This window comes from Carassius auratus, chromosome 7 (assembly GCF_003368295.1).
Source record: "Carassius auratus strain Wakin chromosome 7, ASM336829v1, whole genome shotgun sequence".
Lineage (NCBI taxonomy): Eukaryota > Metazoa > Chordata > Actinopteri > Cypriniformes > Cyprinidae > Carassius > Carassius auratus.
In genome coordinates, this window is record NC_039249.1 from 7106602 (window position 1) to 7125378 (window position 18777).

The 18777-nt window shown below is 36.6% G+C and overlaps 1 protein-coding gene across 1 annotated transcript in view; it reads right to left on the bottom strand.

Annotated features, from left to right (window-relative positions):
* The window catches only part of LOC113105686 (ADAMTS-like protein 3), a 152575-nt gene that overhangs the window by 126147 nt on the left and 7651 nt on the right, over positions 1–18777 (bottom strand). The window contains exon 3 of the mRNA XM_026266920.1: positions 3954–4073. Coding sequence (XP_026122705.1) covers positions 3954–4073 — 120 coding nt within the window. The remainder of the gene's footprint in view (positions 1–3953; positions 4074–18777) is intronic.

Sequence of the window (18777 nt, forward strand, 5' to 3'; positions counted from 1 at the left end):
AGGTATAGCTATGATGCATAACACCTCTTCACCATCTAGCTACAAATACATAAAGCATAAACCAACTATTAAAGGCATCTCATACTTTTTACAGCTCAAATCCAACACCCTCCTGCTTTCTTCATCATAGTTCACTTCAGAGGTAGTTAGTATGCAAGTGCTTTTAGTCCTGCTGAGCCTGACTCTCCCAATTAAAATCTCCATCCAAGTACATCGGCATGCAACAGATGGGGGCCAGTTTTACAAATACCCCATCAAAGACCTCAAAGATGAAACCTGGCACTTGCTTTCTCAAGGTGAACACCTTCTCAAACCCAGACGTTCAAATCGCCCTGACCGTAGCTTGCTCCTTGACCTAAATTAATCAACACAATCCGAACCCATCCATTTAAAATCCGTCTTCTGCCTGCACAGTGTCACGTCTTTTCAAACGAGAACTTATTTTAGAAAGGACTGGACTGACTGTAAGTGGAAACACTGGCACTAGCATGCTGCTCATAGCCAAAAAACTCCAGCTGGCTAAACTCAAAGTCTCAAGCAGGTAGCGCAACACAAAAAACCATTAGATATGCTTTACAGGGCTCTAGGAGGAAAGCTGCTTTATACTATGGGCCTGTCTGTCAGGCGCTTCGGCTGGCCGGAGAGATGCCCGCAGGGAACATGTGCATTATCTATTAGTTTAAGCCCCGTGTCTGTAGGGGAAAGCCCTCCATCTGTGGCTAACCTCAGCAGGCACAGGCCTGGATGGTATCCACCTTCTTTCTGGCAAGAGAGACGACTTACTGGAGAGACGCAGCACTGGGGCCGGTGGCATTTTCTTTTGTAAGAAGAGCCCTCTACCTTGCAGACGGGATGACTGGAAAGGTTTCACATCTTTTGACACATTCTAAATATGAAACATCAGTCAGTATAAAAGACTTTATTCTACCATAATGGGCAGAAATGGGACCCTTTTTTCAGTACAGCCATTTTCGGTGTCTGCCTAAGAATGGAAACTGTGTTGAAATCATTGGGAACTGTATACTGTTAAAATACTATGTGAAACCGGTGATGTTTATAATAATTAAAGCAAAAACTGTATATATATATTTAATATCTTATATATTATTATTATATTATATATATATATTTTGGCAACTTACTAAGATAAATAAATTTAAGTTGAAGTACTAAAAATTCAAACCTAAAAAAAAAGCTAAAGAATACATATATATATATATATATATATATATATATATATATATATATATATATATATATATATATATATATATATATATATATATATATATATATATATATATATATATATATATATATATATATATAAAACACAACAAAACTACAATGAAAATGTAAAAACTAAGAGATTCAAATTCGAATTCAAAATATGAATGAATATTATAATAGTACAAAGTAAAAAGCAATATTAAAATGACAAAATGACAATGAACAAATAGACCTTTCTTAAACAACTACCTTTTGTTCCCAGTAAAGTTTTAACACTGGTGAATGTAATTTGTAAAAAAAAAAAAATGTATTCTTTATTTGATAAGACATGATTTGTCGCACACAATTTGTCACAGTATTGACTTCTGTTCTTACTGAGTTCCTTATTTGGTCATGTTCCTTTTCTTGTTTAGTTTATTAATTAACCCCACACCTGTTTCTGTTTCCCACTGATTGTGTTCCCAGTATTTAAAAATCTTTGTTCTCCATTTTTGCTTTGTCTGTTATTGATGTTTGATGATTTGAATTTGTGTTTGATTGTGCCCTTTCGTTCCTGTGGATAATTAAAAGAACTATTTTGATATCTTCTTCGTCGTGCACTTTGATTTACAAACCAACATGTGTGACGCAATTCAAATGAAAATTCTTTATTTTTAGTTCTAAAATCCAAACTGGTCTCTTTTTGATCAATTAAAATCATATTAATCTTTCCAAAGGTAAGAAAATAAAAATGGCTATAAATTAATTGATTTTTATTAAATTATTTGTATACATTATGTTCTATAACTGGAACATTTACAACCCAACTGCGATGCAACGACATAAATCATTTTTAAATGATACAAATGTGCAATTATACTGAAACTAAACTCTGGGGGGAAACTAAAGCCAAACTACTGAAATCCATGCCAAATTGATCAACTTGAGGAAGTTGAAAAATATAAATTAACATACAATATATGCACACAGCATAAGCAAGAGCAGTATGGTAGAATGCAATTGCAAATACAGCCATTGAGATTTTTTTTTGCACACACACAGACCCACTCACACACCTATCAGCATTGATATACAACAGCAGTACATTAGTACAAGCTCATGTGTGCAGAAATGCCTGGAAGTTCATCCTAACAACAGGAAGAGCATGTGTTTGCATGGTTGCCGAGCCACCGTCACATTCCTGTATTAAATCACCATAATAAAAGCCATCCTTGACATGCATGCCAACACGTCACAAACATAACAACTGGCCTGGAAACAGACATAAGTGCTGGACTGACACAAAGCAAGGTTTCCATAACAGGCCCCAAAACAGTCGGATGGCACACAGTGTGTCTGGGTTAATGGATCCCAGGGCAAGCACTCGAAAGAAAACAGTCAAGCAGAGCTTTATAATTCCTATAAACTTCAGGTTTACCTGGACTTTCTTGATACAGAGGGTTTACCGAGAAGGCCTGGCCCAAATTCCCCTTAAGCCGAGAGGCTGATCTCAAAGTCTTAACTGATCGTACCGAGAGGAAATAGGCCAACAGCAGAGTCCCAAAGAACCACCGCTAACACAGCGCCTGTCACTGAAGGTATATATTATATCTGTGATTTCTGAACAAATCAAAATCTACATTATCGACAGCTCTTGTGCTCCCATATTTTGTAACTCTTTCACTATTTCAAAAAGAATACTTCTGGCCCTGGATTCTGATTGGTCAATAAAGCTAAAAGCTAAAATACAGCTTAATACAAAGGTATATTAAATCCATTATTGTTGATGATTTAGAAAAAAGTATCTTAAGCTCACCAAGACTGCATTTATTTGATCCAAAATACATTAAAATTTGCTATATAGTGAAATATTATTACAATTCCAAATACTTTTTTTCTTATATAGTTTCAAATGTAATTTGAATGTAACACTTAAATTTGAAACTTACTGTTTTTTGTGGAAACTTTGATGCAATTAATTCAGGATTTTTTGAAGAACAGAAAGTTCAGTAGAACAGGATTAATCTGAAATTCAGTATACATTTTTAATGTTTAATTTAATCAATCTTTCTGACCCCAAACATTTGAGCAATACTGTATAAAAAATGTATGTTTTATATAAATGTACAATAGACTTTAATAAATTGCATTTATCTATTCTGCATCAAAATAAAATGTAAATTATAAAAAGTTGATTCTAACCTGGCCAATGAAAAAGTTGCATTAAAATATAATTGTTAAAAAATGTTATTGCTGACTCATTCAATCATACACCAAGTTCACTTTTCTATTAAAAAAAAGTCATGCAATTCTAATAACTAATTTATAGATCTGATCCAAAACCTAGTGAGCTATCTACCTACCGACAGCATCATAGGTGCGTTTTCAACATACTGATTGTTCCAAAGCATAATTAGTGATAATTAATAGGAAGCATAGTAATATATCATAATAAAAGTAATTAAACTCATACCTTTCATTCAACACTGAATAATATTGATAAAGAAATGTTAAACCTAATTAAAAATGTTTTATTTTACCCAATGCTAGTAGACAGCTAGTAGACAGAGCCTATTAGATAGTATTAAATTCAAGAAGCTAGTGACCCATGATCATTCTGGAGCAGCAGTTGTAGGATGTGCAATTAAATCACCACAAAAGGAAGTGGCATGTGCGACTCGGGTTTAATTCATACAAATCATTTCAACAGATGAGTACTGAGCGTGTGCTGCTGTGTTTCTGACCTGGTCATCATAGCGGTAGGTGAGATACTGCTCTCCTGTTGTGTCTTCCAGAAAGCTTCCTTGTGGAGAAAGTGCAAATTCAGGGAGGAAGTAAGCACTCTGCGTCTGGCTCGCTGCTCCCTGTAAACCAAGACCACAACAACCACATTAAACTTTTTAAATTACTGTGGACATCATGTAGGAGCCTTCAGCTTACATTTTTGAGAAACCATAATGTATTGTAAGCATACAAAAGATGTTTTAAATGTTATCAGTGTCACACTTCAATATGACCTAATTAATATTCATGAGCTAAGCATATTTGCACATATATCTAGTAGTCATCCTGACTCATAAAATGAAACTCAAAACCTGCCAGCTGCTATCCATCTCTGACATCCCCCAAACTAATAGGAGATAAAAGACTACAGCATGGAAAAATAAAAGAAAATGTAACCGATAGTGTGTCAAAAGTCCATTGTGAGACAGTAAGAAGCCCACAGAAGAGAAAGCAGCTCTGGTTTGTTAGAGCTGAAATTCCCTTCGCCTTAGAAGTTTATTGAGAAAGATTAGCTGCAGCACATGAACCAAATCCTGAATCGTTCAGACCAATTTGAAGTAGGCTACCATGTGTTTACAGTGCTAATGCTAGGCCGACGGCTTTCTCAGAACAGCCTGGTGACACACTTATAAACAATTTATGGAAGTTAAGGAGGTTATAAAATCACAGTTAGCTCCTGAAAAGCTTTTTTCCCCTCCCTGCTCATTAAAAGGGGAACTATTTACAAGTGCTTGGAGCTTCAAAACAAAATGTACCAGGTATCAAAAGTGAATCTAATTTTGTACCTGAGCCCAGGGAGTGTCTGTGTGTGAGGCTGACTACTTCTCCAAGCACCTACGCCCTAAAGAGCAGCAGAGTTTGGCACATGGTCAGAGGAGCCGCTTTCATCAGGACACAGACTTTCACTGACAAGCCTGGATTAACAGTCCTGCTATCCATATGTGTGTGTGTGTGTGTGTGTGTGTGTGTGTGTGAGGCCTGGACAAAATTCAGTAGAACTGGCTCGAGATTCAGTCTCGCAACATAGAGGAAGTTCATTAGTTCAACATAAGTTTTGCAACCATAAATGATTGAATTAATTTTGAATATTTATTGTTTCCTCATATGCAGAATGCAGTAATTGGAAACATCTATTTCTGAACTGAGCAACACTGTCAAAACTATTTATACACAGCCATCAACTACAGCATCACTATTTTCCCCTCAAATAACTCTATATAAATAAACATTGACAACAAATTTAAAATGATTTAATTAAATTATTTTGAGAAAACTTGGCTTAGGTTTACTTGCAATTACGCATAATTAAGTGTTATTATAATAGTAAGCATGTAACGCATAAAAAGGACACCTTAAAACAAAATGTTACTGCATATCACACACACACATATATACATATGTATCTACAGTACAGACCAAAAGTTTGGACACACCTTCTCATTTAAAGAGTTTTCTTTATTTTCATGACTATGAAAATTGTAGAGTCACACTGAAGGCATCGAGGGCTATTTGAGCAAGAAGGAGAGTGATGGGGTGCTGCACCAGATGACCTGGTCTCCACAGTCACCGGACCTGAACCCAATCGAGATGGTTTAGGGGTGAGCTGGACCGCAGACAGAAGGTAAAAGGGTCAACAAGTGCTAAGCATCTCTCGGGGAACTCCTTCAAGACTGTTGGAAGACCATTTCAGGTGACTACCTCTTGAAGCTCATCAAGAGAGTGCCAAGAGTGTGCAAAGCAGTAATAAAAGCAAAAGGTGGCTACTTTGAAGAACCTAGAATATTTTCAGTTGTTCCACACTTTTTTGTTTTTTTGTTTATAATTCCATATATAATTCCACATGTGTTAATTCATAGTTTTGATGCCTTCAGTTTGAATCTACAATCGAGGGCTGCACAATAAATAGCTTATGATTTTTCATGTGCATCTCTTTAAAGCCGATTCTGTGATTAATATTACCGGTAAATCTCCATCACATGCTTTCAAATAGAAATTATTCAGAAGCATTTAATACACAGAGCTGTAGATCACTGACATGCGAATATTGCGTAGCTTGTGTTAGTGTTAGTATTAATTCCATTTATGTTTTTGTTAATACAGCACATAGCAATAGTCAACTAAATGAATGTAACATGGAAAAGATGAATGCACTTTTGGAAATTGAAAGTAAGGGAAATGTCATTTTGTAATTTCTGTGGTCTAATGTGATATTGTTCATGTTCTTGTTCATGATGAAATGTTCTGTTATAGCTGTAATTAATATATAGAATTAACAAGATGACCCATTGAATTCATTTTGGAAGCGTTGCGTGATGAATGTATGTTTAGTCCAGTGCCTGTATATAAGATTAGTATTGACCAAGTTCAGAGGCTGTCATATGTGGATCAACTTACTATGTTGTGTATTTTTATCAGTTTCGATATTAAAAAAAAAAAACTTTCATATTGATTCAATGGATTTGTTGCATTTAAGTATCATGGATTTATTGAATTTTGGGGGAAAAATTAATAAAATGTTATAATAAATCTTTTAAAATCAAAATCTGGATTTGAATTTTTTATATTATTATAACCTAAAGATCTAAAGATCTTATTACATAATAAATCAATTCAAAGTTAAAATAAAGATGATACTCTCTGTTTTTGTCGATCACAATCAATGTGTTTTTGTGTGTGTGAAATGTGTTTAAGTTTTTGTTTGTCATGTAGGTTTCTGCAGTCTGTCTCCAAACACACAGTTCAGTCTGGGCTCCTCGCAGCCTAAACAAGTCTCATGTGTCGCCTCTCCTGTCCCTCTGCCCCCCTGTAAACACCCCGCCATCATCGAGCATACAGGAGTGCACTCTCTCACACACACACACACACACACACACACAAATCCTTCAGGTGCTGACTGTGTTAGCAGGGGACATCTACTCCAATAAATTCCCTATGAGGCCCCAAGGTACCTCACAGGGGCCCACACAGACTTACGACAACAAACTCCCTCCTGTACGTGCGAGCAAAGAAAAGAGTGGAGCAGCTCAGCCATCTCTCATCATCTCTCACAGGAAACAGCCCTGACAGAGCAAAAATAATATGGCTAACAGGAATGACTTTCATTTCATAACCAAGAATAGAAACCAAAGGGAGCTGCAAAAAAAGCACTGCGAGGATGTTCACAGTCCGACATACGATCCTTTAAGTGCCCTAAACAAAAAAAAAATTTATTTCAGTGGAAGAGGGCTTCAAACTCCTTTCATAAAAGCCACCTCTGTTTCTATACACAAATCAGATTTTAATAGGCTTAATGCTAAGTCTTTTCTTTATTTTAAGAGAAAGTACTTGGATGGCTGCCTCTAAATCAGTTTAAAGGCCTATTCACACTAAGAACGATAACAATAAAGATAACGATAACTATAATAGTGTCCGCACCAAGAAACAATAAAGTAGTGTTTATTATAAGTGTGTGCTGCAGTTTCATCATCTGCCTCTTTAAATGCTCGATTTCTTTAAAAACAGGTTGATTCTGATTGGCTGTTAGTATTTTTTAATCAACAAAAAGTTACTGTTTGGATTTAAACAAGCAATGTTTATGGTTGGATCTTGGTTACAGTGATTATTATGTTTGGTTACAATTCTTTTAATTCTAACTGATGCAGTGTATATCTCTTCATTTCTTAAGCAACCATGTCTGAAGAGATACCCATGTCCGTATCCCAGGATGACAATGCCAGGATTCACTGAGCTCAAACTGTGAACCTATTCAGGGAGCATATGAAATAATTTATACACGTGAATTGGTCACCGCAGAGTCGTGACCTTAACCATGTTGAAAGTGTTTGGGATGTGATGGAGTGCACTTTGAAGAAGGGTTTGACTTTGCCATTGTCAATACAAGAATAAATGCAACTCTTGATGAAAATAAATGGTTGCTGGGACAATGCCACAACAAATACACACTGTAATCAAAGCTAAAGGCAGTCTAATGTGTGAGACTTTTCTTTTTGGCCAGGGAGCGTAGCTGTGGTGTGGACTTACCTATTCTAACAGAATTCTAATTTTAAATAAAAAGTTCTCATATAGTTAGCTTTTAAAACTTCACATTTATTGTTATAGTTAAGCATACTGAAACATATCTGCAAAAATCCAATATCCTATATACTTACTATATTAGCATCCACACCACAAGATGATAAAGTCATAAGTTTCTAAATGGTATAGAACTTTAATGCTGAGTGGATTCTGATTGGTTGATGCTTTTATCGTACATCACCAAGAAAAAATAAATCTAAAAGAGATTCCAACAATAGATTTGGAATGTTTAAATTAAACTTTATGCTCAGCGCTCTCTTCCTTGCTGTGAACGGCTCTTAACTCATTCTGTAATTTGCCCTGATTTTGATTCGACTTGAACATCAGGCAAAGTGTGAGTAACCATACTGGGTTTCTTTCAACTTAGAGCCACAAACAAGCTCATTACTAAAGGCTCCGCTCCCTTCCACTGGCATTTGCAAGAGCCGGCACAGGTGTGCGTGTTTTTATGTGCCAGAAGATGTTTCATCAGGCACTCTATTAGGGAACTGTAGATACATTGTCTCAGCAGGGCATAAGTGCCAAATAAGTAAAGCACTAAGTCGACGGCCGCACCGAGAGTTCTAACTTCAAAGATTGGAAACGAAAGGCTTTGAGCGAAGGAATGTCACGGCGCTGTCAGAGTGAGTCTACTCAACAATGTGGAGAAAACTCTGGCTGGTCTCTGGGTTTATGGCAGCAGGCCAGTGCTTTTCTCAGACCGGACTAACCCTAGATAAGCTTTTGACTTTCAGCGCTCGGTGCCAAGGATCGGTACAGTCAGAGGAAGACCTAATCCTGGATCATAACTTCCAGAAAGAGAGCTTCGTTAAAACAGGGCCAGGTTAACATCTGGTCACTCGAACATTCCTCAGCTCTGAAGTCAGTGGGACAATGAAGATTCATCATTTACTCTGAGCAGTGTCTATGGGGTGGTAAAAGCATCCTGGCTTTAAATCCTTTGGAAAAAGCGTCAACAACAATTTGGGTCACATGCCTCTTGTAAGACAATAATATAATGTCCCTGACGTCACATAAAAGCTTTCAGAGTTTTTTTTTTTTTACTATTGGCAGAAGCTATAGAAATGTAGACGCATAGTGAGTCATAAAAGAAACCTAACTTTTTTTTTTTTTTTTTAATCAAAGCACAATTCAAATTTAGATTTCTTTAAACTCAATATATCATATATATATATATATATGAATGCATTACATATGTATAGATTTAGATTTAAAAAATAAAAAAAAAACTTTAGCAAGGATGCACTGAATTCATCAAAAGTGACAATAAAGACTTTTATGTTAAAATTTGTGTTAAGATTACGTTAAGATTTTTGAAATGCTGTTCTTTTGAACTTTCTATACATCAAAGAATCTACAAAACAAAAAAAAAATCAAAATTTCCAAAGAACAATTGTTTTTAATATATAATAACAATAGAAAAAAAATTACTTGATCAGCCAATCAGCATATTTGTGTAGGATCATGTGACACTGAAGAATTCTGCTTTGCATCACTTTAATAAATTACATTTTTAAATATTTTCGAACAGAAAACAAAATATTATTATTAAATAGTAATCATATTTTAAAATATGAATTTATTTTTTATCAAACAAATGCAGACCTCTTATTGACCCCAATCTTTTGAACAGTAGTGTACATACAAATATATGAACATATCAACTATATTTAAAACTTCCTTCATTTTAGACTTGGAATTCAAAAAGTGAGTCAGATGCTGAGGTGTTTCATCAAAAGAATGTGAATCAATAACTGGCTATGGGAACATTTGATTCACAGTCACAACTGTTTACTTCTTTTGCCTGATTCTGCACTTTAAAAATCCTGGGTTATTTTTTAAACCCAAATGATGGGTTTAGCCTTTTGGGTTACTTGTTTGAGTTATTTTTTCAATGTTTGGGTAGTTTTTGTGTTACCCAGCTCCTGTAACAACCCAGTGTTTGGGTTGATTTTGTATTACTCATATCATGGGTCAGACATAACCCAGCAGTTGAGTTATTTATTGCAGGGATTTTGCGTTCTCTTCTGGAGAGATCAGTTCTAAGCCCCATCGAATTGATACATTCGTCAGTAAAATACAGGTTTGTATACATTTTATTCTATCTATAAAATCGTTACTGTGCTGTATATCATTCAATTTTATTTTATGTTTACTGTTTGTTTTTGGACAGGTTATAAAGGCAGTCGCAGTATATTTTGGCTATGAGTGAAACTCAGGGTTAATAACAACCGAAATTGGGTTGTTTTTAACACAGTGTTTTTTAGAGTGAGAATTTCCAGCAAGACAGCAACAATGCTTCACCAGTGAAAAGCGGTGGTGTAAACACTGGACCAGGAAAGTCAGTATACACCAGAGCCTTTATTAGTGACATGCAGTGATAGTTCTGGTGATAACATCATCTACCCACCTGCTGATGGATAATGCATATTCATCAGTGTAATCTCAGCATGTAGCAGCCTCTTTGAACATATTCCAGTCAGCAGAAGCAAAACTGTCCTGCAGCGTTGAGCTTGCTCCCTATGGCCATACTTTGATGTCCTTGGTGACTGCTTTTCTCGTACCAAAAGCGAGTTGGTATATGCAGGGATTAATATGATTAAATGTGGCTCATTCTTGGGAACAAAAAGCAACCCAGAGTTGCAAACTTCAGGCTACTGCCAACCAAAGTGTCGTGATTCTGCAATATTATACACATCGAAATTAGTCCACAACATCCCAGTCAACTGGAATACAAAGTTTAATTTGAAGTCTAAATACCAAAGTACAAAGTTAATGGAGTTCATTGTGTGCTTTCATTAGCCACTGGCACTGATCTGTTCTGCTGGTACTACCCTCAGGCTGAATGTTTTAGCAAATGCAGGTGTTAGATGAAGGTGCCAGATCTTTGATCTCATTATGAAAGCAGGCCTTCCATCACTTAGAAGTCATGAAGCACAAGAACACTTTTGTTCACATTGTCCTCAAGTTCTTACCTCCAACCCATGAATGTCCATCTCACAGGTACTCAATTCTATTGAGCAATGGATCAATATTGAGATTTGAAGAGAGAATCGAGTTGTTCACTTAATTAGGTCTACACAATAATACAGAATAAAATCAATATGGCAATAATTTTTGTCAAATAACACAATCTGCAATATAATTAAATAAATAAATGCAGTTCCCTTTCAGTCGGTCACACTCAACGTCACGTCGGTGACCGACAGATTGGGATATCAAATCGAAATGAGCCAATGCACATTGGCATGCAATTATTGCATCCAGATGCTGCTGATCACGCGTGAGTATAATAAGGCGGCAGATGCAATGCATACCAGCTTTTCGCTTTGGAGCTGAGCGACAACATCATTCTGCTCCATCCAAATTTCTTCAGTGAGCTACGAGCTTAACGACGGATCATCTTTTTAAAGATTCTGTTTCACCGTCTCAGAGCTGCTGACCAGGCTCCATTTCCTCAAGGGAGACGGAGCTCCGTTGCCATTGCCGCTGCCATGATCTAAGGCTTGTCCTGGAGTCCGACAGGTGAGAACTACATCCAGCAGTGGCACAGGTGGTTTTGAGGATCACAGCAGTAGCAAACCCCTTAGGTAACCAACCCTCGGGAACCCACTGCTCTTCTAGTACTCCGATCCAATTGAGCAGCCAAAGGAATGAGCTGGGCCCTCTTCAAAGAGCGTACCAGCATTATCCTTTGGTGCTCTTCCCGATGACCAGATGCCAATCACTGCATTGGAGGGAGAGCTCTCTGAGCAAGAGGGTAGGGGACCTGCATGCATTTTCGGTCAACAATTTGTGCCTAGAGTTTGGGATGGCTGACTCCCAGGTAATCCTGGGGCCCCAGTCCTTCTACATGCCCAAGGTTCCCATTACACCATTCAAAGACCAAGTGGTGAATCTGCAAGCGCTGCCCCCGGAGGAGGCAGACCCAGCCCTGGCTTTGCTCTGCTAAGTAGACCAGACACCAAGCTTCAGAACCTCAGACTTACTCTTTGTCTGTTACGGAGACTGGCAGAAAGGGAATGCCATCTCTGTTGATTGTGGATGCCATCACCCTGGCTTTTCAGGCACAGGGTGTGCCATTCCGTTCAAGTTGCAAGCTCACTGAACTAGAAGTGTTGCATCCTCCTGGGCGATTGCTTGTGGTGCCTCGCTGACAGATATTTGTAGAGCTGCAGACTGTATCCTCCTGTGTTCACACCTCAAATGGGTAGTGGCACAGAGAGGCCCAGTTCATGTCAGTTTGCTAAAACTGCTCCGGAGTGTCCGTTCTGTAGACCCTGTTGAGATCCTCCATTACCTTCGGCAGCTGGACATGGCGGAATGTCCATCGTCAGGCCTTCATGATGAATTTGTGAGAACCGTGGAAGGCTGGGTTTCATACTGAGACCTAAGCGGTACTCATGTGTATATAGTCTATGGTATAGCCTTAGAGCCTGTGTTTCCTCGGCAGACGTCTGCCTTTCCAAGAGGGTTATAATCCCCTCCGATTTCTCCATATATACCTGATATACAACAGATGCTAAATGGTGTATTTGCTTATTCGGGAAGAATGGGGCTTCCGCAGCATCCCTGTTCCCAGTGGAACGGTTAAATTTTCCCAGTGTTAACCAATCTCACTCAGTGAAGTAGTGCTTTGACAATGGTGAGTGGAACTACTTGTTTCCGAGCACCGGCCTACCCCAAATAGGGGTGCAGGCGGCTCACACAAGGCACTGGAAGAGGTGGCACCCATGGCGCTTTGGTAGGGATCCCAATTCGAACTGAAAGGGAATGTCTAGGTTACGCATGGTAACCCTGGTTCCCTGAAGGAGGAAACGGAGACATCACGTCCCGTCACCAAGTGACTGTCTTTACGAGTGAATAACTGAATCATTGATTCATTCATTCAGGAACAAAACATCACTGGGTGTTTTTTGGAGAACAACCCAAAACATAGCTGTTTATTGAACTGCTGTATTAAAACAATACAACAAAATTTTTTTATCATGCTGATATTTGGGAAAAACAGCAGGCTTGCACATGTGATATTGCCGATCTATTTCATATAGAACTATAAGTCAAAAACACAAAGAGAGGTATTTTTGCCCCCATATATAGTGTGTTTTGACAATTTTCTGCAAAATGAGTGTCATACCTGATAATGTCAGCTTCCACACTGTTAAAACAAAAATTACAATATTATCACACACCTCTAGTACCAGCCATCCTTATTTTGACACTGTCATTGGTCGTACAGCAAGATTGTCCTTTTTTGGCTTGTTCCAACTGTCTGTTGATCTCTGTTATCTTCTGAAAGCACTTTAATAAGCAAGAGCTCAAGAGGATGGAGGTTCATGTCATGGTAACACTTTTATCAACCCGACACCTGTGACAGATGTGCCTGAAGCAAGCCAGCAAGTGTTTCTGGGTAACTAAGGTACAGCTTGGCAGTTGCCAAACACTCATTCACATATCTAAACATACATAAACTTACATACTTACAAGGCAATTACACACAACTTGCTTCCAAAAACAATTAGGAGGCACTTGATGGCATCAGCTGCTTCACACTGAGATGTGTAAACAAAAGCAGACAACTGGAGAAGGAACTAACCATTATTGAGCAATAAGCAAATACATATATTAATTTCTAAAAGTCTAATGTTAGTATGTTTCTGCCACTGAATAAAAAAATGACATTTTTTATCTCAATTATTACCTTTTTTTATCTAATTATGAACTCTTCTCACAATAATTTATATCTTGCAATTCAGACTTTCACCCAATTTCAACTTTTTTCTTGCAAATGCGAGTTTATATATCTCAATTCTCAATATTTTTATCAGAATTGTGAGATATAAACTTGCAATTATGAGTTATAAAGTCAGAATTTTAGGATATAAAGTATATCTCGCAATTCTTAACTTTTTTTTTGTAATTCTGACATTTCCTTGCAATTCTCCCTTCTTTTTTTTTTCTTTTTTTTTATTGTGGACTATAAACTCGGCATTGCAAGTTATAAATTACCAATTCTGAGGAAAATATTGTTTAATGTTAATATCTCACAATTTTGACTTTAAAACTCACAGTTGCTTGTTATAAAGTCAGAACTTGCGAGATATAAACGTTATATTTATTCTTTATATCTCAGAATTTCAAGTTTACGTCTAGCAATTTTGACTTTATAAACACATTTGTGACTTTTTATTATAATATTCTCACTTTATATGTGACAACTGGGAGTTTATATCTCGCAATTTTATGAAAAAAATAAAATAAAAACTGCTCATTTATATCATGCAATTCTGAGAAGGAAGTCAGAATTACATGATGTTTACTCGCAATTGGGAGGGGGGAAAAATCTGAATTGTGAAATAAAAAGTTGGAATTACTTTTTTTATTCAGTGGTGAAACAGGCTAACATAATCGACTCCACAACCAGCCAATAATCCAGCTTGATTGATGGCTTCTGTGCACTGCTGAGGTTCTGACAAAACAATAAAAAGAGGTTATAAGACAATAACCCTAAAGTCAACAGTTCCCGCCAGCATTGATGACCACCCCGTGAGCTGTGTTCACAGAGCTCGGGTGACGTGTTGGGAGAAAATCCTGTTGAGGAATTCTGAGATGGGTCTGGCTGACCTTGAGAATGGGAATTGGGTAAACATGAGGATCTGCTAGCAGCTGTTCCTGATCTATTTGGGTACCTGGACATAGAACAGATTACCACAGTATAGGATATTTGTTTTGGGGTGACATGGGCTCTGTTCCAAAACCTAGTGAGCTGCCTGAATGGGAAAAAATAGTTGAGAGAATATAATTAATGTTGATTATAAAAATAATTCAGTACTCAAAGGTATCAAAAAACTGTTCAAAACTGTTTATCATTATGAGGTATTGTTGTATTATAAGCCTCAGTTTATAAGTTATGTCAAGTGTATCACAAGAGTCAGTAAAAAGGTTAAATTAGTTCGCTACAGGTCAAAAGTTTGGAATAAGTTTTATTTTTAATGTTTTGTTCACCAAGGGTTCATTTATTTGATTTTTTTTTTTAAAGTATACATAAATAGTATTTACATTTTAAATAACTGTTTTATATTTCAATCCTGTGATGCAAAGCTTAATTTTCAGCAAAATTAAAAATTAAAAAAGCTTTTGCTGATTAATATTTTTCTGGAAACTTTATTTTTATTTTTATTCAGAATTCTTTAACAGAATATTCAAAGGAACAGCATTTTTTAAAAACAGAAACTGTCATTTTTTATCAATTTAATCCATCCTTGCTGAATAAAAGTATTCATTTTTCTTAAAAAAAAAAAAATCTAACATATATTGTACTGACCTGAAACTTTTTTGAAGGGAAAAGTGTATATGCATTATATTTTTACTTTATGTATGTTTAAATAAATGTCCTAGTTTGGTTAAATCAAGTCTTATCTGGAATCATTCAGGAACTGAGAAGTGATTTAAAATGATGGAGCAGGTCACAAATATTTGCCTGTGCTATGTGTGTTTGTGCTTATTAGAGTCCCACATCATTTGATTAGCAACATATGCTAAAATTCAAACTCTGTTGAAATCAGCAGTGACCTGATTCTCCCGAACGCTATCTGTATGACACAAGAACGTTATGTTCCAAATCTTTCACTTACAATGTTGCATTTCAGACTGAATACTAGCAAGGCAGTCCAAGGTTTTGGAAGAGAGCAATAATCTTTTCACCAAAACAAAAAACATTTGCTCATATTGGCCTGTCGAGGCGAAGTCTTGACAATTGAGATATTTATGATGGTACAAACACATTGTTGCAATATTTCACAGTTAATCATGTTAAAGTATTTCCATTTCTGAAATATGTCTGAGTCTGGAAGCAGCCCAAGATAATGCTGCCTTCCACTGTTATATTTACTCTAGTCTGTGACCCAACCTCGTCTGCTCTTAACCTCCTTAACAGTTAACGCTTCTTATCACCCTCCCTTACAAGCACCAGCACTGACACATTTGACTCCAGGTTGGCTCGCCACTGGCCAAACCTCTTCTGTTTCTAATCACACCCCTTAACACATCAGCTTAACGCCACTCCACCTCGCTAACTCTTAACCCTGCCTCCTCCACCTCTAATACCAACAAAAAAGTGCCCGTCCTCTCGGAAAAAAAATCCTGCATCCACAGCGTCTGCCTGTGGGAAACGTCCAGCCTTGGCTCAGCAGGAAGCTCGGGATTTACCGCTAAGCATTTAATGGTCCTAACATCCATAACTCACACTTGTCCATACCACCCAAAATAAAGTGGGGGGTTGAGAGGCACAGAATATATTCCCTCTTTCAACATCATTATGCTCAAACTCAACATGAAATGGCTTTTGAAACTTATTTGACTCCCTTGTACGTGAATACTTAACACGGGGCTTGATTTCATGCATCAGGAATTGATTGGATGAAAAAAAAATGCTGTTGCATACCAGATCTGTTTTTGATTTAGCTGATTAATGACCTTCAACTGAAAAAAGAACATAGTTTAAGGCATCTGCATGACCTTTGTTGCAATATTATTAATCATAAGAGTAAGATTGTGCATGTCTCTTGAAAACCTATTTGAAAACAGTCATTTTTCTGCAGTAATAACACTTACTTTACAGATATTAAATACAATATGTAAGCAATTATTTTAACTTAGGGTGAGCAGTGTTTTACACTTAAAAAAATCATTTCCAAAGTGCAAACATGCAATAACATGTCTAAAGAGTTGTTTAATATGTTGCTATATGCAGTATATTCAGATAATTCAGAAAATGAAAATATTAAATAGTTAGAATACGTTAAATATGTTGAATTCAGTTTATCATATACATTTTTTTTAACTTTTGTATTGAATATTTATAAAGTCTTTTAAACTTTGTTTATCTGTTTACTTTTTTCAAATGTTACCAATTACCTTTTTTCATGATGGGATTTTTGGTGAATTATATTAAAACATTTTATATATGTGTGTGTGTGTGTGTGTGTGTGTGTATGTGTGTGTGTGTGTGTGTGTGTGTGTAATTTTTTTACATTTATTGTATTAAAACCAGTTACAAAACATAAAACATTTTATTGGTTACATTTTTCAATTCATTATTAATAACAAGTAAGATTTTAATGATGTTATGACCACTGAATCACTATAATGTCCCTGATTTCCATTTCAGATTTCTGGTCACCTTTTTTTAACTTGCAAACTATACATTTAAATTTCAAAAAAATAAATAATAAAATTTAAATCTTAAGGGATCAGCTGGACACTGAAGTTCAAATACGAAGACTGAATCGTCTTGTTTGCTACCGTCACGACTCGAGCCCCTGAGGAGCAGAACTTGTTTTAAAATATAATTGCAATGACTCCCCATCAGTCTGAACTAAACTGCTTTTTGATTGCTATTCTGTTTTTATTATGAAATGAAGATGCACAAGCTAACAGATGCTGTGAGGTCAAAAAACACTGAGGTGAACTGTTGCTGGATATCTACCATATGCAAATCCAAAAGCCGCTTGAGGCGCTTCAGTGCAGAGATTGAAATACTTACTGAGAATAATAAATAGTAAAGGTGAGAGAACACACAGTTTACTATATTTACAAAGCAAGGCTGCTTCAGGAAGTGCCTCAGTGCTGGGTAAGCAGTTCACACGACTGAATTTAATACTTTGAGTGTAGTGATGCATATGAATAGCATGCCGATCACATATCATATGCAGATCACACTGGAAGTAAAATTATAAAGGGTTAGTGCAGTAAGAATGATCTGAAAATTGGGGTGAGATGTTATGAACATAATGACAGCTATATTCTCATGAATATTAATAAGGTGACATAACATACTTCAAACTACATACTATAAACTAGTTTAAGGCAGGTAAGTGGCACTAGTAACACTAACACAGGCAAAGTTTTCAGTACACCGGCATTGCAGTAAGCTGGCAGAAGCTGCTGCCTGCTCTTAAAGAAATAGTTCACCCAAAAAAGACAATTTGCTGAAAATCTATTCACCCTCAGGCCATCCATGATGTAGATGAGTTTGCTTCTTCATCAGAACAGATCTGGAGAAATCTAGCATTGCATCACTTGCTCACCAACGGATCCTCTGCAGTGAATGGGTGCCGTCATAATGAGAGTCGAAACAGCTGCTCAAAACATCACAATAATCCACTTGTGAAGTTAAAAGTATAGAGTCTGTAAGAAACAACCCCATCACTGAGATATTTTAAACCACAAACCATTGCTTACAGATAAAATACAAGTCCTCTCTATCCATAATATTGCTTTGTCCAGTGAAAGTCACATTGTCTGAATCAGGAGAGAAATGTTCACAGATCAAGCACTGTTTATAAGTGCAAAACAGTTCCAAATATGTTGGTAGATTTTCATGTAAAAGAACAACCAGCAATGAAAATTTTCACCGAAGGAAGGAATATTATGGATTTTAAGGTTTATGTGAGTTTTTAATCAACCATTGGACTCTCATTCGGACGGCACAAATTCACTGTAGAGGATCCACAGGTGAGCAAGAGTAATGCTAAATTTCTCCAAATCTTGTCCAATAGAGAAACTCATCTACATCTTGGATGACCTGGTGGCAAGTATATTTTCAGCAACTTTTCATTTTTGGGTGAAATATTCCTTTAAAGCTACTGTTGAACCAACATGAAGCTACTACCGGTAATAATGCTGTATGTTATTAATCTGCCTCTAGCA